The sequence below is a fragment of the Panthera onca genome, chromosome D1 (genome assembly GCF_046562875.1).
Source record: "Panthera onca isolate mPanOnc1 chromosome D1, mPanOnc1 haplotype 2, whole genome shotgun sequence".
In the NCBI taxonomy this organism is placed as follows: Eukaryota; Metazoa; Chordata; class Mammalia; order Carnivora; family Felidae; genus Panthera; species Panthera onca.
In genome coordinates this window covers 59,988,660-60,009,090 of record NC_138348.1, presented here as the reverse complement: position 1 = coordinate 60,009,090, position 20,431 = coordinate 59,988,660, and the positions used below count along the sequence as shown (strand labels likewise).

The 20,431-nt window shown below is 37.8% G+C and overlaps 1 protein-coding gene across 5 annotated transcripts in view; it reads right to left on the bottom strand.

Annotated features, from left to right (window-relative positions):
• The window catches only part of ACER3 (alkaline ceramidase 3), a 175,027-nt gene that overhangs the window by 93,100 nt on the left and 61,496 nt on the right, over positions 1-20,431 (bottom strand). For all 5 annotated transcript variants that reach the window (XM_060605551.3, XM_078433084.2, XM_060605553.3 and 2 more), the window contains one exon: positions 18,409-18,519. In XM_060605551.3, the coding sequence (XP_060461534.1) occupies positions 18,409-18,519 (111 nt within the window). Of the gene's footprint in view, positions 1-18,408; positions 18,520-20,431 lie in introns of those variants that run through there.

Genomic DNA, 20,431 nt, shown 5'->3' with positions numbered 1-20,431 from the left:
CGCTTAACCGACTGCGCCACCCAGGCGCCCCGGCATCAAAAGCATTTTAAAGTTTTTTCACACAGATTTTACATATTTCTTATTAAATTTATTCCTAGATATTTTATTTTGGGGGATATTTTAAATGGGGTCTTCTTTACTATTATATCTAATGGGATAATGTATGTATATATGAAGGCTACTGCCTTTTTTTGTTTTTTGTTTTTTAATAGAGAGCACACGAGTGAGGGGAGAGGGGCAGACAGAGAGAAGCAATCCCACGACCCTGGAATCATGACCTGAGCCAAAATCATGAGTCAGATGGTGAACCAACTGAGACAGCCAGGTGCCCCATGGATACCGCTTTTTATAATTTTAAATCTGATACCTCACCAAATAGTTTTCTTGTTGGAGTCAGTGTGAAAACTGATTCTCTAGGCTAGAGTTTTCAGAAACACTATGATGTCTGTAAACAGAAATAGTTTTCCTTCTTTCCCAATACTTAGGCACTTAATCATTTTCTCTGGTAGAAATGCATTGATTAATATCTCTAGTGCTTCCACACTGAGTAAAAATGCTGGCTTTAGAACAGAGGTATGTATATTACCATGTTAAGACAGCATCCATCAATTCTTATTTTCTTGAGTTTTCTTTTTTTTTAAATTTTTTAAAAATATTTATTTATTTTTGAGAGAGACAGAGACAGAGCGTGAACAGGGGAAGAGAAGAGAGAGGGAGACACAAAATCTGAAACAGGCTCCAGGCTCTGAGCTATCAGCCCAGAGCCCGACGCAGGGCTCAAACTCTCAAGCCACGAGATCATGACCTGAGCCGAAGTCGGACGCTTAACCAACTGAGTCTTGAGTTTTATTTCTAGCCAGAAATGGGTACTGAATTTTGACAAAGGCTTTTTCAGCATTTATGAAGATAATCACATGGTTTCTCTTCTTGAATTTGCTACTATAATAAATTCTATTAATGGATCTCCTCTAAATTTCAATGATCTTGAGCCCTGGGTAACAAACTCCAGTTGTAATGGGTTGTTATTTTCCTACTATAGGGTCAGATTCTATTTACTATCTACTACTTTTTAAAATAAGAAATAGGGGGGCGCCTGGGTAGCTCAGTCAGTCAAGTGTCTGACTTCGGCTCAGGTCATGATCTCACTTTTTGTGAGTTTGAGCCCCACGTTGGGCTCTGTGCTGTCAGCTCAGAGCCTGGAGCCTGCTTCAGATTCTGTGGCCTCCTCTGTCTCTCAAAAAAAAATAAACATTAAAAAAAATTTTTTTAATAATGAATAAGAAAAAAGAGGGTCAAATAAACTTAAATATCTTGCTTAATAACTCAAAAAAAGAAAAGTTCTTAAAACTAAAAGTTGTTTTGTTCATCACGTTTGGCACAAATTGACTTGACAGTAAAATCTGACCTGACTGGACATAAGGCTATTTATAATAAATGTTTAGCCCAGTTAGTGTGACTATTCATGTTATGCAGCAATATGAATAGTTCACCTATGAAGTGCTGCCCCAAGCCTTGGTGGGCTTCGTAGGTAGACTGCAGTATATACAACCTATTAATTTTCTAAAATCCAAAAGCAATCTGGATTCAGAAATACTTCTGGTTCTAAGGAATTGAATAAGGACTTATTAATCTATATCAGTGGTATAATTGAAAGAAATTGCTTTAAAAATTGAGCGTAAGGGCTTTCTCTAACCTTTAGAGAATAAATTTCATAAGGATGCCTTCCATCAAGAGACAGAGTCCCAAAAATTTCATTATATTGCCTCTATTGTGCTCTATTTTTATCTCCTTTAATCACCCCTAAACCTTTTTCAGTTGGAAAAAGATTACAGGAAAAAATAATTTAGAAAATATGTACCTCCATATAATCACAGGAATATCAGAAGAGAGATTACCACAGTATGTGGAACAGTTACTCAAAACATCATATCTATAAACTCAGGGTGACAAATAGGATTCATTAATCTTCAACAATTAGGAATGGGGCACCTGTGTGGCTTAGTCAGTTAAGTGTCTGACTTTGGCTCAGGTCATGATCTTGCGGTTCATGAGTTTGAGCCCCACATTGGGCTCTGTGCTGACAGCTCAGAGCCTAGAGCCTGCTTCGCATTCTCTCTCTCTCTCTCTCTCTCTCTCTCTATCTCTCTCTCTCTGCCCCTCCCTGCTCACACTCTCTCTCTCAAAAAAATAATAATAATAAGCATTAAAAAAATTAAAAACAAAACAATTAAGAGTGGCTGCCTGGATCCTAAACACCAGGTACAACAGGAAAAGTAGCTATACTCCACCAGAAAGGAGATACTGCTACTCTCCACACTATTGCTGATTTCAAGTTTTCTGTATCTATATTCTCCTCTACTGCTTTTCTTCCTTCAGCCCCACCTCTGAGATGTAAACACTCAACGTGTCCCTCCTTCTCTCACATAGTATGCACATTACTCCATTTCCTGTGTCCATTCGTGTTTAGTTTTAAAGCAAGTATTGATATATACCATTAAATTCACTCATTGTACATGTATGACTTTTTGAGTTTTTGTAAGTTTATTTTTATTCATTCATTCATTCATTCTGGGGGGGGAGGGGCAGAGACAGAAGGAGAGAGAGGGCTCCACATGGGACAGACTCCACATGGGCAGTACAGAGGCCAATGCGGGGCTCACACTGACGAACTGAGAGATTATGACCTGACCCAGATCCAGAGTCGGATGCTTAACCAAATGAGCTATGCAGGCGCTACTCAATGAATTTCTTTCTTTCTTCTTTTTCCTTCTTTATTCGTTGTTCCTTCCTTCCTTCCTTCCTATTTTATTATTTTTTTAATTCACATCCAAGTTAGTTAGCATATAGTGCAATAATGATTTCAGGAGTAGAATCCAGTGATTCATCCCCTATATTTATCCCAACAAGTGTCCTCCTTAATGTCCCTTGCCCATTTAGCCCATCCGTCTACCCACAACCCCTCCAACAACCCTCAGTTTGTTCTCTATATTTAAGAGTCTCTTATGTTTTGTTCCATCCCTGTTTTTATATTCTTTTTGCTTCCGTTCCCTTCTGTTCATTTGTTTTGTACCTTAAATTCCACATGAGTGAAGTCATATCATATTTGTCTTTCTCTAATTTCGCTTAGCATAATACACTCTAGTTCCATCCACGTTGTTGCAAATGGCAAGATTTCATTCTTTTTGATTGCCGAATTACACTCCATTGTGTGTGTGTGTGTGTGTGTGTGTGTGTGTGTGTATACCACATCTTCTTTATCCATTTGTCGACAGACATTTGGGCTCTTTCTATACTTTGGCTATTGTCAATAGTGCTGATATAAACATTGCAGTGCATGTGTCCCTTTGAAACAGCACACCTGTATCCCTTGGATAAATACCTAATAATGCAATTGCTGGATTGTAGGGTCGTTCTATTTTTGATTTTTTGAGGAACTTCCATACTGTTTTCCAGAGTGACTGCACCAGTCAGCATACCCACCAGCAATGCAAAAGGGTTCCTCTTTCTCCACATCCTCACCAGCATCTGTCATTGCCTGAGTTGTTAATTTTAGCCATTCTGACAGGTGTGAGGTGGTATCTTGTTGTGGTTTTGATTTGTATTTCCCTGATGATGAGTGATACTGAGCATTTTTTCATATATCTGTTAGCCATCTGAATGTCTTCTTTAGAAAAGTGTCCATTCATGTCTTTTGCCCATTTCTTCACTGGATTATTTGTTTTTTGGGCAGTGAGTTTGATAAGTTCTTTATAGGTTTTGAAGACTAGCCCTTTATCTGATATGTCATTTTCAAATATTTTCTCCCATTCCATCAGATGTCTTTTAGTTTTGCTGTTTTCTTTGCCGTGCAGAAGCTTTTTATCTTGATGAGGTCCCAATAGTTCATTTTTGCTTTTGTTTCCCTTGCCTCCAGAGATGTGTTGAGTAAGAAGTTGCTACAGGCAAGGTCAAAGAGGTTTTTGCCTGCTTTCTCCTTGGGGATTTTGATGGCTTCCTGTCTTATGTTTAGGTCTTTCACCCATTTTGAGTTTATTTTGTGTATTGTGTAAGAAAGTGGTCCAGGTTCATTCTTCTGCATGTTGCTGTCAAATTTTCCAATTTGCTGAAGAGACTGCCTTTATTCCATTGGATATTCTTTCCTGCTTTGTCAAAGATTAGTTGGCCAAACTAAATTTATCTTTGTAAAAATTTTATGCTTATTTAGTGTTTTGAGATGGGGGGGGGGGGGCATAAAGAGAGGCAGACCACGGCTCTGTAGCAGGCTCCGCACTGACAGCAGAGAGGCCAATGCAGGGCTTGAACACATGAACCGAGAGATCATGAATTGAGCCCAAGTTGGATGCTTAACTGACTGAACCACCCAGACGCCCCGAGTTTTTGTAAATTTAAAGAGTTGTGGGGGCACCTGGGTGTCTCAGTCAGTTAAGCATCTGACTCTTGGTCTCTGCTCAAGTCATGATCTCACAGTTTGTGAGTTGGAGCTCTGCATCGGGCTTTGCGCTGTCAGTGTGGAGCTGCTTAGGATTCTCTCTTCCTTTCCCTGGCCTCCCCCTGCTTGTACTTTCTCTTTCTCTCAAAGTAAATAAATAAACTTAAAAAAAAAAAAAAAAGTTGTGCAACCATCACCACAATCCAATTTTGTGGCAACTGCCAACACCCAAAGAAGTTGTTATGCCCATCTGCAGTCAACATCCACTCCCACCCTAAACCCCAGGTAACTAATGATTTCCTTTGTATTTCCATGATTTTGTCCTTTCTAGAAATTTCATAATAGAAACATATAATTTATAAAGAATTTATATAATTTATAATAATTTACAAATCACATGATTTCATAAACAGAAGCATATAATCTGTGTTCTTTTGTGTTTTTTAGTTTCTTTCACTTGCCAAATGTTTCTGAGGTTCCTCCATGTTGTTACATGCATTAGTAGTTCACTCCTTTCTATTTCCTAATAATTTATGATATCTGCATTGATATTTGTATTAGTTCTTTTTTTTGGGCATTTTTATCAGGTTTACATAACAATGTTGTTTGCTTCATAAAAAGGATTTGGAAATTTTCCTTTATTATGCATGCTTTGGAAAAATTTACATAATACTGGAACTATCAGGTCTTTGTAGTTTTAATAGAACTCTGTGAAATTATCTGGTGTCATATTATTCTGTGGAGGAGTTCCTTGATAACTTACTCTATTTTTTACATAGAAATTGGTCTGTTCAAAGCTTTGTCTTTCGTGGGGTCAATTTTGGTTACCTATTTTCTTTTCTTTTTAATTATTAATAATTTAATTATTTTTAATTTACATCCAAGTTACTTAGCATATATATGGTGTAACAATGATTTCAAGAGTAGTTTCCTTAATGCCCCTTACTCATTTAGCCCACCCCACCTCCCACAACCCCTCCAACAACCCTCTGTTCACTATATTTAACAGTCTCTTATGTTTTGTCCCCCTCTCTGTTTTTATATTCTATTTCCTTCCCTTCCCTTATGTTCATCTGTTTTGTCTCTTAAAGTCCTCATATGAGTGAAGTCATATATTTGTCTTTCTCTGACTAATTTCACTTAGCATAATACCCTCTAGGTCCATCCACATAGCTGCAAAAGGCAAGATTTCATTCTTTTTGACTGCTGAGTAATACGCCACTGTGTGTGTGTGTGTGTGTGTGTGTGTGTGTGTATACATATATACACACTACATCTTCTTTATCCATTCATCCATTGATGGACATTTGGGCTCTTTCCATACTTCGGCTATTGTTGATAGTGCTGCTATAAACATTGAGGTGCATGTGCCCCTTCAAAACAGCATACCTGTATCCTTTGGATAAATACCTAGTAGTACAATTGCTGGGTTGTAGGGTAGTTCTATTTTTAATTTTTTGAGGAAAGTCCATACTGTTTACCAGAGTGGTTGTACAAGTTGGCACTCCCACCAGCAGCGCACAAGAGATCCTATTTCTCCGCATCCTTGCCAATATCTGTTGTTGCCTGAGTTGTTAATGTTAGCCATTTTGACAGGTGTGAGGTGGTATCTCATTGTGGTTTTTATTTGTATTTCCCTGATGATGAGTGATGTTGAGCATTTTCTTATGTGTCGCTTTGCCATCTGGATGTCTTCTTTGGCGAAGTGCCTATTCATGTCATTTGCCCATTTCTTCATTGGATTATTTGTTTTTGGGTTGGCAACCTACTTTCTGAGTACATTATCCAATTCTAAATTTATTTACACAGAGGTTTTAAATTTTAATTCCTTTGTTTCAATGGCTATTTCCCTTTGCCACTTATTATGTATGTTTATGTTTGCTTTTTCATTCTTAAGTTAGCTAGCAGACTTTTTCTTTAAAAAAACACAAATTTTCCTACATTAATTAGTACTATGTTTTTCTGTTCTCTGTCTTGTAAATTTCTGTTTATGTCTTTATAATTTCCTCCCTTGAACTTTCATCAGCTTTACTTTGCGGTCTTTTTTCTTGCCTTTTGACATCTTAATATTTCACTTTTCTTTTTTCCTCCCCCTTTTAAAAAAAATTCTTCAGGACAGAGCCAAGATGGTGGAACAGCACAGAAGTTTTTGGTGTGTCTCATCTCCATGAAATACAGCTACACCAATACTAAACCATCCTGCACATCTAGAGAACTGATCTGAAGATTAACACAACAATTTGTACAACCTGAACCACAGAATTCAGCAGATACACAGTGCGGAGAGTTGAACTTGGGGAGAGAGAAGCTGAGGCGGACAGGGAGCTGCTTTTGAGGGCAGAGAGAGGATGGAGACGGGATTGGGGTGGGGGGAGAATACAGGAAAAGCACCCTTCCCCAAAAGCAGCTGGACAGAAAGTGGAAAATTGGAAACAGCCGCAGGGACTAAACTAAAAAAGGAGAAAGGAGAAAGGAGAGGGTTTAAATTCCATTAACACTGTAAACAAGGGGAGTGCAGAGTCTGTAACTCCGTTGCTCAATACTTGGTGGTGCTCTGGTGGGAAGGGTGAACCCCCAGGAGCAGAGTGGGGTCCGGAAGGTTCGTGAGCCACACAGGGAAAAGCAGTTCCACTACCAGAAGGACATTTGGTAGAGACTGTTGAGGCCACCTGGTCCCAGCAGACCCCAGAGAATGGCCACATTCGCTGGTGCTGGAACAAGGTCGTTAAGGGTGAAGCCTGGTGCCAGATGTGTTGTGATTCTCCATAATCCCTGAAATGCTGCCACTACACTGGCCACAGTCTCTCGGCACCGGCAGCAGCATGGTCTCACAAGCTTTCCTGGGTGTGGCGGGCATTCGGCCATTGCTTGGTGAGACCCTCCACAGAGGGGCGGAACGGGTCAAAGCCGCAGTCCCTCAGAAGTAAGGAGCCAAGGAAAACAGCTGCATCTGAGACAAAACTCTGGAGAGAGGTACTACCTGGGACTTGGTCACGGATAGTGAAAATGCAGGGAGTGGACGAAAGCTGAAAACAAAGGAAGGGTGCACGATTGCTGATTGGGGAGAACAGAGTTCTGATACTAGAGACTGGGTAGCTGTGTGATGCCATTTACATTGCTCCCACGCATGCACATATGCACCTACAAGCGCCACAACACTCCACCCCAGTAGGCTAGCAGCGCCATCTAGTGGAGAATGGAGCCGCTACACAGCCCTGCCAACTGGGCCAACCTTGCTCTTCAAGAACAGAAGTCTCACTGCCTGCTTAGTTTATGGACTATAAAGTGCTCATAGTCTGACTTCTAGGGGAGAACTAAGTAATTTCAGTCGTATTTCAATCCATTAGCAAGTGAATCTATTCAATTTTCTTCCTTTCCTTTTTTTTTCTCTTTTTAACTTCTTTTCTTTATCTTCAATACAGAAAGAGAAAAAATTCATTTTTATTTTCAATTTTTATTAAAAATATTTTTAATTTTTTTTAATTTTTTACTTTTGTGTAAATTTTTTCAAATTCTATTTTGCTTCCATCATTTTCTTTCAGTCTACTTCAGTGTATTCACTTTTTCAAATTTCCAAACAATTTCCTTTTTTTTCTTTTTTCTCTTTTTCGTTTCTTTTCTTTTTCTTGAATACAGAAAGAAAAAATTCATTTTTATTTTCAATTTTTATTAAAAATATTTTCTTTACTTTTCTCTATTATATTCTTTAATTATGTGAAAATTTTTTCAAATTCTATTTTACTTCCATCATTTCATTTTAGTCTACTTCAGTGTATTCATTTTTTCAAATTCTCAAACGATTACCTTTGTTTTTTTTCCCCCTCTTTTCTCTCTAATCTATCAAACCACTTTCAACATGCAGACCAAAACACACCTAGGATCTAGCATCATTTATTCGATTTTGTGTGTGTGTGTTTAATTTTTAATTTTAATATTTTTTAATTTTAAGTTTTTCTACCTCATTAATAACTTTTCTCCCTTCAAAATGATGAAACGAAGGAATTTACCCCAAAAGAAAGAGCAGGAAGAAACAACAGCCAGGGACTTAACCAACACAGATAACAAGCAAGATGTCTGAACCAGAATTTAGAATCATGATAATAAGAATACTAGCTGGAGTCAAAAAGAGATTAGAATCCCCTTCTGCAGAGATAAAAGAAGTAAAAACTAGTCAGGATGAACAAAAAAAATGCTATAACTGAGCTGCAATCACGGATGGATGCCGCAGCAGCAAGGACAGATGAGGCAGAACAATCAGTGATTCAGAGGACAAACTTATGGAGACTAATGAAGCAGAAAAAAAGTGGGAGATTAAGGCAAAAGAACACAATTTAAGAATTAAAGAAATCAGTGACTCATTAAAAAGAAACATCATCAGAATCACAGGGGTCCCAGAAGAGGAAGAGAGAGACATAGGGATAGAAGGGTTATGCGCCTGGGTGGCGCAGTCGGTTAAGCGGCTGACTTCAGCCAGGTCACGATCTCGCGGTCCGTGAGTTCGAGCCCCGCGTCGGGCTCTGTGCTGACGGCTCGGAGCCTGGAGCCTGTTTCCGATTCTGTGTCTCCCTCTCTCTCTGCCCCTCCCCCGTTCATGCTCTGTCTCTCTCTGTCCCAAAAATAAATAAAAAACGTTGAAAAAAAAAAAAAAAAAAAAAAAAAAGGGTTATGTGAACAAATCATAGCAGAAAACTTTCCTAAGCTGGGGAAAGACACAGACATCAAAATCCAGGAAGCACAGAGGACTCCCATTAGATTCAACAAAAACCGACCATCAACAAGGCATATCATAGTCAAATCCACAAAATACTAAAGCAAGGAGAGAATCATGAAAGCAGCAAGGGAAAAAAAGTCCTTAACCTACAAGGGAAGATAGATCAGGTTTGCAGCAGACCTATCCACAGAAACTTGGCAGGCCAGAAAGAAGTGGCAGGATATATTCAATGTGCTGAATCAGAAAAATATGCAGCCAAGAATTCTTTATCCAGCAAGGCTGTCATTCAAAATAGGAGGAGAGACAGAAAGTTTCCCAGACAAACAAAAATTAAAGGAGTTCGTGACCACTAAACCAGCCCTGAAAGAATTTTAAGGGGGACTCTCTGAGGGGAGAAAAGATGAATACATACATACATACATATATATATATATATGTGTGTGTATATACATATACACATTGTATATGTGTGTGTGTGTTTGTGTGTGTGTATATATATATATATATATATATATATATATATATATATGTAAATACCAAAAGCAACAAAGATTAGAAAGAACCAGAGAACACCACCAGAAACTCCAACACTACAAGTAACATAATGGCAATAATATCATATCTTTCAGTATTCACTCTAAACATCAATGGACTCAGTGCTCCTATCATAAGACATAGGGTAAAAGAATGGTTAAGAAAAAAAGATCCATCTATATGCTGTTTACAAGAGACCCACTTTAGACCTAAAGATACCTTCAGATTGAAAGTGAGGGGATGGAGAACCATCTATCATGCTCATGGTCACCAAAAGAAAGCCAGAGTATCCATACTTGTATCAGACAATCTAGACTTTAAAATAAAGATTGTAACAACAGATGAAGAAGGGCATTATATCATAATTAAGGGGTCTATCCACCAAGAAGATCTAAGAACTGTAAACATTTATGCGCCAAATGTGAGAGTACCCAAATATATAAATCAATTAATCACAAACATAAAGAAACTCATCGATAGTAATACCACAATAGTAGGGGACTTCAACACCCCACTTACAACAATGGACAGATCATCTAATCAAAAAATCAACAAGGAAACAATGGCTTTGAATGACACACTGGACCAGATGGACTTAACAGATACATTCAGAACAATTTCATCCTAAAGCAGCAGAATATACATTCTTCTCCAGTGCACATGGAACATTCTCCAGAATAAACCATATACTGGGACACAAATCAGCCCTAAGTAAGTGTAAAAAGATCGAGATCAGGGGCGCCTGGGTGGCTCAGTCGGTTAAGCGTCCGACTTCAGCTCAGGTCGTGAACTCGTGGTCTGTGGGTTCGAGCCCCGCGTCGGGCTCTGTGCTGACAGCTCAGAGCCTGGAGCCTGTTTCAGATTCTGTGTCTCCCTCTCTCTGACCCTCCCCCGTTCATGCTCTGTCTCTCTCTGTCTCAAAAATAAATAAAGTTTGAAAAAAATTTAAAAAAAAAGATCGAGATCATACTGTGCATATTTTCAGACCACAACGCTATGAAACTCGAAAATCAACCACAAGAAAAAATTTGGAAAGGTAAATAATACTTGGAGACTGAAGAACATCCTACTAAAGAAAGAATGGGCTAACCAAGAAGTTAAAGAGGAAATTAAAAACTATATGTAAGCCAATGAAAATGATAACACAACCCAAAACCTCTGGGACGCAGCAAAGGTGTTCATAAGAGGAAAGTATACAGCAATCCAGGCTTTCCTAAAGAAGGAAGAAAGATCTCAGATACACAACCTAACCTTACGTCTTAAGGAGCTGGAAAAAGAACAGCAAATAAAACCCAAAACGAGAATAACACAGGAAATAATAAAGATTAGAGCAGAAATTAATGCTATCGAAACAAACAAAAAACAGTAGAACAGATCAATGAAACCAGAAGCTAGTTCTTCGAAAGAATTAACAAAATTGATAAACCACTAGCCACTTTGATCAAAAAGAAAAGGACCCAAATAAATAAAATCAAGAATGCAGAGGAGAGATCACAACCAACAGAGCAGAAATAGAAACAATAATAAGAGAATATTATGAGCAATTATACGCCAATAAAATGAGCAATCTGGAAGAAATGGACAAATTCCAGAAACATATACACTACCAAAACTGAAACAGGAAGAAATAGAAAATTTGAACAGACCCATAACCAGTAAGGAAATAGAATTAGTAATCAAAAATATGCCAAAAAACAAGAGTCCAGGGCCAGATGGCTTTCCAGGGTAATGCTACCAAACATTTAAGGAAGAATTAACACCTATTCTCTTGAAGCTGTTCCAAAAAACAGAAATGGAAGGAAAACTTCCAAACTCATTCTATGAAGCCAGCATTACCTTGATACGAAAACCAGAGACCCCACTAAAAGGGAGAGCTACAGACCAATTTCCCTGATGAACATGGATGCAAAAATCCTCAACAAGATATTAGCCAACCGGATCCAACAATACATTAAAAAAATTACTCACCACAACCAAGTGGGATTTATATCTGGGATGCAGGGCTAGTTCAATATCCGCAAAACAATTAACGTCATTTATCACATCAATAAAAGAAAGGACAAGAACCACATGATCCTCTCAATAGATGCAGAGGAAGTGTTTGACAAAATACAGCATCCTTTCTTGATAAAAACCCTCAAGAAAGTAGGGATAAGAAGGCTCAGACCTCCAGATCATAAAAGCCAAACACAAAAGACCCAACACTAATATCATCCTCAATGGGGAAAAACTGAGAGCTTTCCCCCTAAGGTCAGGAACAAGACAGGGATGTCCACTCTCACCACTGTTATTCAACATAGTATTGGAAGTCTTAGCCTCTGCAATCAGACAACACAAAGAAATAAAAGGCATCCAAATTGGCCAGGAGGAGGTCAAACTCTCGCTCTTCACAGATGACATGATACTCTATATGGAAAACCCAAAAGATTCTACCAAAAAACTGCTAGAACTGATTCATGAATTCAGCAAAGTTACAGGATATAAAATCAATGCACAGAAGTCAGTTGCCTACTATACACAAAGAAGCAACAGAAAGAGAAATCAAGGAATCGATCCCATTGACAATTGCACCAAAAAACATAAAATACCTACGAATAAGTCTAACCAAAGAGGTGAAAAATCTATACACTGAAAACTATAGAAAGCTTATGAAAGAAATTGAAGAAGACATTAAAAACTGGAAAAAGATTCCATGCTCCTGGATAGGAAGAACAAATATTGTTAAAATGTCGATACTACCCAAAGCAATCTACATATTCAATGCAATCTCTATCCAAATAACACCAGCCTTCTTCACAGAGCTAGAAGAAATAATCCTAAAATTTGTATGGAACCAGAAAAGACCCCTAATAGCCAAAGCGATCTTGAAAAAGGAAACCAAAGCAGGAGGCATCGCAATCCCAGACTTCAAGCTATACTACAAAGCTGTAATCATCAAGACAGTATGGTACTGGCACAAGAACAGACACTCAGATCAATGGAACAGAATAGAGAACCCAGAAATGGACCCACAAACATATGGCCAACTAATCTTTGACAAAGCAGGAAAGAATATCCAATGGAATAAAGACAGTCTCTTCAGCAAGTGGTGCTGGGAAAACTGGACAGCGAAATGCAGAAGAATGAACCTGGACCACTTTCTTACACCATACACAAAATAAACTCAAAATGGATGAAAGACCTAAACATAAGACAGGAAGCCATCAAAATCCTCAAGGAGAAAGCAGGCAAAAACCTCTTTGATCTTGGCTGCAGCAACTTCTTACTCAACATGTCTCTGGAGGCAAGGGAAACAAAAGCAAAAATGAACCTCATCAAAATAAAAAGCTTCTGCATAGCGAAGGAAACAATCAGGAAAACTAAAAGGCAACTGACAGAATGGGAGAAGATATTTGCAAATGACATATAAGATAAAGAGTTAGTATCCAAAATCTATAAAGAATTTATGAAACTCAACTCCCAAAAAACAAAGAATCCAGTGAAGAAATGGGCAAGAGACATGAATAGACATTTCTCCAAAGAAGACATCCAGATGACAAACCGACACATGAAAAAATGCTCAACTTCACTCATCACCAGGGAAATACAAATCAAAACCACAATGAGATACCACCTCACACCTGTCAGAATGGCTAACATTAACAAGTCAGGCAACAACAGATGTTGGTGAGGATGCGGAGAAAGAGGATGTCTTTTGCATTGTTGGTGGGAATGCAAGCTGGTGCAGACACTGTGGAAACCAGTATGGAGGTTCCTCAAAAAACTAAAAACAGAACTACCCTACAACCCAGCAATGCAATACTAGGTATTTATCCACAGGATACAGGTGTGCTGTTTCAAAGGGACACATGCACCCCAAAGTCTATAGCAGCACTATCAACAATAGCCAAAGTATGGAAAGAGCCCAAATGTCCATCGATGGATGAATGGATAAAGAAGATGTGGTATATATAAAAAATCGAGTATTACTTGGCAATCAACAAAAATGAAATTTTGCCATTTGCAGCCACATGGATGGAACTGGAGGGTATTAAGCTAAGTGAAATCAGTCAGTCAGAGAAAGACAAATATCATATGATTTCACTCATATGAGTACTTTAAGAGACAAAACAGATGAACATAAGTGAAGGGAAACAAAAATAATATAAAAACAGGGAGGCGGACAAAACAGAAGAGACTCATAAATATGGAGAACAAATAGGGTTACTGGAGGGGTTGTGGGAAGGGGGACAGGTTAAATGGGTAAGGGGCACTAAGGAGTCTACTCCTGAAATCATTGCTGCACTATATGGTAACTAATTTGGATGTAAATTTAAAATAAATAAATAAATAAAATTAAAAAAAAAAAAAAAAAATTCTTTCGGGGGCTCCTGGGTGGCTCAGTTAATTAAGCATCCAACTCCTGGTTTCAGTTCAGGTCATGATTTCACTGTTTGTGAGTTCGAGTCCCAAATCAGGCTCTACTCTGACAGTGTGGAGTCTGCTTGGGATTCTCTCTCTCTCCTGGCTCTCTCTGCTCCTCTTCCGCTCACACATGTGCATGCGCGCTCTCTCTCTCTCAAAATAAAAAAAATTAAAAAATTAAATTATTTCGGTATGTAGGAAAGAGCTTTTTTTGTTGTTGTTCTAGTGTTTCTTTTGTACTTATGCATATTTTATAGTACCCTCTGTCCCCCTTTCTTTTCTTACTTGACCTTTTACAATCTGATTTGTTACTTTTAAATCATATTCCTTAATACTCAACTTGCCACCTAGGCAATAGTCAACAAACTTATTCTACTTTGCCCTTTCCATCTCTCATTAAAAAACTGCACTCTCAGGGCACCTGGGTGGCTCAGTAGGTTAAGTGTCTGACTCTTGATTTTTGGTTCAGGTCATGATCTCACAGTTTGTGAGTTTGAGCCCCACATCCAGCTGTGCACTGACAGATATATTAAATATATAAAAGGCTCATCATTACACATTTTGCTAACATTTTCCCAGTGTTCTCTCTTAGTTGGATGAACATCATTCTCTAGTACAATGCAGTCAGCAGAACTTTCTGTGATGATAGAGACATTCTATATCTGCATTGCCCAATAGGGTAGCCACAAGCCACATATAATGAGCACTCAAAATGTGGTTGGTGTGACAGAGGAACTGAATTTTACATTTTATTTAATTTGAATTAATTTACATTTAAATTGCCACATGTGGACAATAGCTACTAAATTCATGCAGTGCTCATGGATTCATCAAGAAGGAGTCCTGTATAGAGGTGAGAGTACTTGCATATTTAAAATTATCTTTCTATAACCTGGATACCTAAAAAATAAACTTGATTGTAATATAAAATCCATGCCTTACATTAAAAATGCTGTTCCACTGGTGCCTTTGTATGTTGCTGATGAAGTCTAATGCCAGCCTGATTTATTTGCCTAAGTCAGTAACCTGGTCTTTTTCACTAGCGTTTTAAGAATTTTTTTTTATTTTTAAAATCCAGTAGTTTTACTGAGGCTATGTTTCAGAATTAACCATTGCAAGTCAGTTTTAAGAGGTAAAAATGGTCCTTTTAATATGCAGGTTCATTTCTTTCTTATTTCTAAAAAGTTTCTTCAGTTATAGTTTTAAATATAAGTTGTTTCACTGTTTTGTTTTTCTTCTCCAGGGAATCCAATTATATGTTTGAGATCTTTGCTGAGTCTATTCCATTTCAATCACTTTCTCTCTGACACTTTTTCTTTTTTTCTGAATGTTTATATTTATATTTGTTTTTGACACAGAGACAGAGGATGAGTCAGGGAGGGGCAGAGAGAGAGGGAGACATGGAATCGGAAGCAGGCTCCAGGCTCTGAGTTGTCTGCACAGAGCCTGACGTGGGCTCAAACTTGTCAACCATGAGATCATGACCTGAGTCAAAGTCGAACACTCAACCAACTGAGCCACCCAGGTGCCCCTCTCTGACACTTTTTCTTTATCTCATTTTCATTATTTTGCTTATTTCTTGGCCTTCTTAAATAGCCCTTATTAAATATTCAACACATTGTAAGTCAGCTTTAATACCTTTCCTTTCCTAAGTTTAATCAATTCTAATTTTATTTCTTTTGGGAGAAGAGAATGTTACTAGTTTTTAAAATTTTTGATTCATTTGTTTGAGACTACTTAATTCATTTTGGAGTTTTATGCTACAGTTTCTTTCTGCTTTGTAATCAGTTGTGGGGGAAGAATGTACATAAGCCAAAAAATTTTTGATTCTCATTTTCTCTTTTCTTTTTACAGTAATTTTGTATGGACTGCTTCTTTTGGCCCATTTTGTGGAAAGAGTAAAGTTTGGGTGGCTTAAGAAATTCCTAGTTCAAGACTGCCCCCTTCTGTCAGAATAGTAAGGTTCAGTGTCTTTTTTCATATACTTATTTGAGGGCAGGGCAGTTGAGGGGGGCAGGTCTGAGGTTTAATATTTCTTTTGTTTCTATAGAATCTTAATTCCTCTCTCTAGCTTCCTTCTTTCCCTTCACTGATCCCTCCCCCTCTCTATTTATCTCTTTACCAGAAGTGGTACCTTTCTAAAAATGCCACCCTAGGTCTTACACACTTTCAAGTCCTTTACCTTTAACTGGTACTGTGATCTACCAGACCCTAGACTGCTTTCAGAAATTTTGGATTTACTGTGAAGCTTCCACTTGCTGTTTGTTTTGTTTTGTTTTGTTTTGTTTTGCAGACTCAGGCTCTCAACCCCTCTCCTCTTTTCCATGCAGTTTTTCAAACCCCAAGTCTAAAACATCAAAAGATACTTCTGTTGGAATCTGGTGAGGTTTTTTCTTAATTTAAAAATGATTTGAAGTTCATAGTATTCGTTCTCTCACAGTAGAGCTGAAAGTATGGATTAAGTGCGGTTTTATTTTCCTTTTTAATTTGTATGGTCTTCTGGGAGGATAAGTGGACAAATTCTAATTTAGGAGGCCACCATTGTCCCAGGGGAACCTGGAAGTCCCTTGAATCTTTTTATTCTTATTGTTATTACTGATTGTGATTTGTCAGTATTTTATAAACATTCTTTTCTTAATTTTCTATTTATTTTTTATTTTTTAAATGTTTATTTATTTTGGAGAGAGACAGCACAAGCAGGGGAAAGGCAGAGAGAGAGAGAGAGAGAGACAGACAGACAGACAGACAGAATCCAAAGCAGGCTCCATGCTCTGAGCTGTCAGCACAAAGCCTGCTGTGGGGCTCAAATCCACAAACAGTCAGATCATGACCTCAGCCGAAGTTGGACGCTTAACTGACTGAGCCACCCAGGTGCCTCAACATTCTCTTTTTTTTCTTTTTAGTTTATTTTTTTATTTTGAGAGAGACAGTACCTGCACATGATTGGAGGAAGGGCAGAGACAGAGAATCCCAAACAGGCTCTGTGCTGACAGCCTAGGCAGGCTTGATCTCATAACCATGAGATCATGACCTGAGCCAAAATCAAGAGTCAGATGCTTAACCAACTGAGCCAACCAGGAGCCCCATATTTTATAAACATTCTTAACACATCTCAGGAAGTAAAGCAAAGAGCTAAGTTTGTGGACAAGTCTTCCGTCTGAAGTAACTTTCTTAAACCAAGTAACTTTCTTAAAACATCAAGCATATAAGAAACAGATTCAGATATTAAAGTCTCTCATATTCAATCTAATTATGGTAAAATCTGGTAGGATACATTCTATCTTATAGTTTTGTACTAATTAGAAGTCCTTTCTGCCTATGTATAAATAATACCTACTTTGGGCTAAAACAAACGAAATTGTGTTTAGAAGGTTATATAAAAGAAATAAACCAGAAATCAACTTTCTTTCTTATTTTTGTCTTTATGATGATAATGCAAGAACATGACAGATTTTCTGATCTTACATTCTGGTAAAGTTCATTTATCCATCTATTCAACACTTATTGAGGACCACTAAACTGCCAGTCAACAGGGACACAAAGATAACTAAGGGACAGTCCCTGACTCACAGACAAGTAGAGAAATATGAGTAAGTTGCAGTAAGTACAATACCCTTTATAAAATGTTTGAAAATATGCAAACCATGCTATACATACTTTTAAGTGTACATATATATGTAGTATAAATACAAAGCCAAGTGAGAAAATTATAATCAAATTAAGTATAGAGGTTAACTCTGGGAGGGTGAGGGGAATAAAATCAGGCAGGAATACAAATATAGCTTCAATTTCATCCATGGTAGTTTATTTAATAAATAAAAAGATCTGAAACAAATACTGCAAAGTACTAAGACCTGACAAAGCTGGGTGGTAAGATATCATGGGTATATTTGTTATCTCTATTCTGTATGCTTGAAATAATTTAATTTTTAAAAAACTATTCAAAATGCAGTTCAATTTGGGGCACCTGGGTGGCTCAGTTAAGCGTCCAACTCTTGATATCAGCTCAGGTCATGATCTCGTAGGTTCAAGCCCAGTGTCAGGTTCTGTGCTGACAGCATGGAGTCTGCTTAGGATTCTCTGTCTCCCTCTTTGTCCCTCCCCTGCTCATGTTCTGTCTCTCTCTCAAAATAAATAAATAAACTTAAAAAAAATGTAGTTGGGTTTTAATAAAAAATGCAGTTCAATTTACCAGAGTTTTAAATCAGAAGTTTCAGATTATGTTCAAGTTGTGTAATAACATAAAATTAAGAACCAATTTAGGTATGAATGAGAAAAATAGCCCATCTGATTACTGTACATCATTTTTTATATGAAGTGTTACACATACCTGTGAGTGCTAAATAAGAAGCAATGTACCGCTTTTCCAGTCCATCTCTAACACTCTGAATTGCACCAAAAATTGGAGGTATAATCATAATCAGGTTACTCACTGTATTCCCTACAGGAGAAAAACACAAGAAAATAATTATATTAGTTAATACCCCTTTAAATAAAAACTCATGCACTTGGCCCTTAATAAAAATTAAATAGGTGACTTTTCAGAAAGATGGTGGAAAGATATTTACAAAGTACCAAGGGAAAATAATTATCTATTGAATGAAAATTTTATGTAAGAATCTGAGTGAAATAAAGATAACTTTTGGGGTAGCTGGCTGGCTCAGTCAGTAAAGCATACTACTCTTGATCCCATGGTTGTGACTTTAAGCCCCACGCTGGGTATAGATTACTTAAAAAAATAAAATCTTTTGGGGCATCTGGGTGGCTCAGTCAGTTAAGTGGCTGGCTCTTTGGTTTCAGCCCAGGTCATGATCTCACGGTTGGTGAATTTGAGCCCCATGTCCGGGTCTGCACTGACAGTGTGCTTGGGATTCTCTCTCTCCCCCTCTCTCTCGCTTTCAAAAAATAAACTTAAAAACATTATAATAACATAAAATCTTTAAAAAAAAAATAAAGATAATTTTTGACAAATGAAACGAAGATTTTTCAATCAGAACACCCACTAAAGGAATTTCTAAATTCTAAAGGTAAAAAAGAAAACTATCTCAAAAAGAACCTCAAAGATACAGCAAAAAATGAGTTGAAGGTAGCCATTTGCAACTGAGAGAGTGGTCCACAGATAGAGCGATGAAAAGGTAAAATATAGAATTGTGTTACTTTTATCTGTTGAATCAAATAGCAATGAATTGAGGTTTGCATTTTATAGATCTTTTTAAAATCTCACTTTATGGTAATATTTTTAACTTCTAGTTTCTATGTTTCTAGTAAAATATGAAAAGCAATGGATCATCATCTGATTTTTGTTCGTATCTTTTGCAAATCGACATATATAGAACACTCTACCATATAGCATATACATTTTTCTCAAGTACACATGGAACATTTTCCAAGATAGAGCATATGTTAGGCCATACATTCTAACAGACTTGAAAAAGATAACATACAAAGTATGTATCTCTCCCAACCACAACAGAATGAAGTTAGAAATAAATAACAGACAGAAAGACAGGATGCATGGGTGGCTCAGTTAAAGCATCTGACTCTTGATTTTGGCTCAGGTCATGATCTCATGGTTCTTGAGTTTGAACCCTGAGTTGGGCTCTGTACTGACAGCGCAGAGCCTGCTTGGGATTCTCGGTCACCTTCTCTCTCTGCCCCTCCCCTGCTCTCTCTCTCAATTTTTAAGCTGGATACATTGCCACTTAGCTAAGAAAACGACATTTCCAAGACCTCTTTGCAGTAAGTAAGTAAGTAAGTAAGTAAGTAAGTAAGTAAGTTAAGTAAGTGGAAGTCTGGTATGGTACTTTCAAGAAAAATGGAGATTACACCCTTCTTGTCACCTCCTTCCCTTTTCTGCTACAGGGAATGTGGATGCAATGGCTAAAGCCATCTTGGTCTCTGAGGGGACAGTAGGGATCTAACCCAATTTGGGGGAGGAAGACCTTCCTCTGCCCTATGGTCCTCTGGCTGGACATGGAGTCAAATTGACCATGAGACAGATTATCAGGAGGAAATCAAACTTAGTAGGTGTATGTATGGGGAATCCACACAGACATGAAATTCCAAAGACAATGAGGCAACAGGAAACTTACATCAGTTAAGAAAAGGGGATCAGTTAAGGATACAAAGGGGATAAAGACCATAAGCAAGAAGGTGAAAGGAGATGTATGGGAAAACAAGGTCGCCCTATTATGCAGGTGAATTCCTTAGGTAAAAGGTAGTCTCTGTTAATAGTTCTCTTCCTGTTACAGGCTCTCCTTTCCATTGTAAATTTAGCAGTTGCAGGGAGGCAGAGAGCTTTTCCTGCTTCTGCTGGGTTTCAATTAATTTTAACTTAAAATAATCTTTATGCC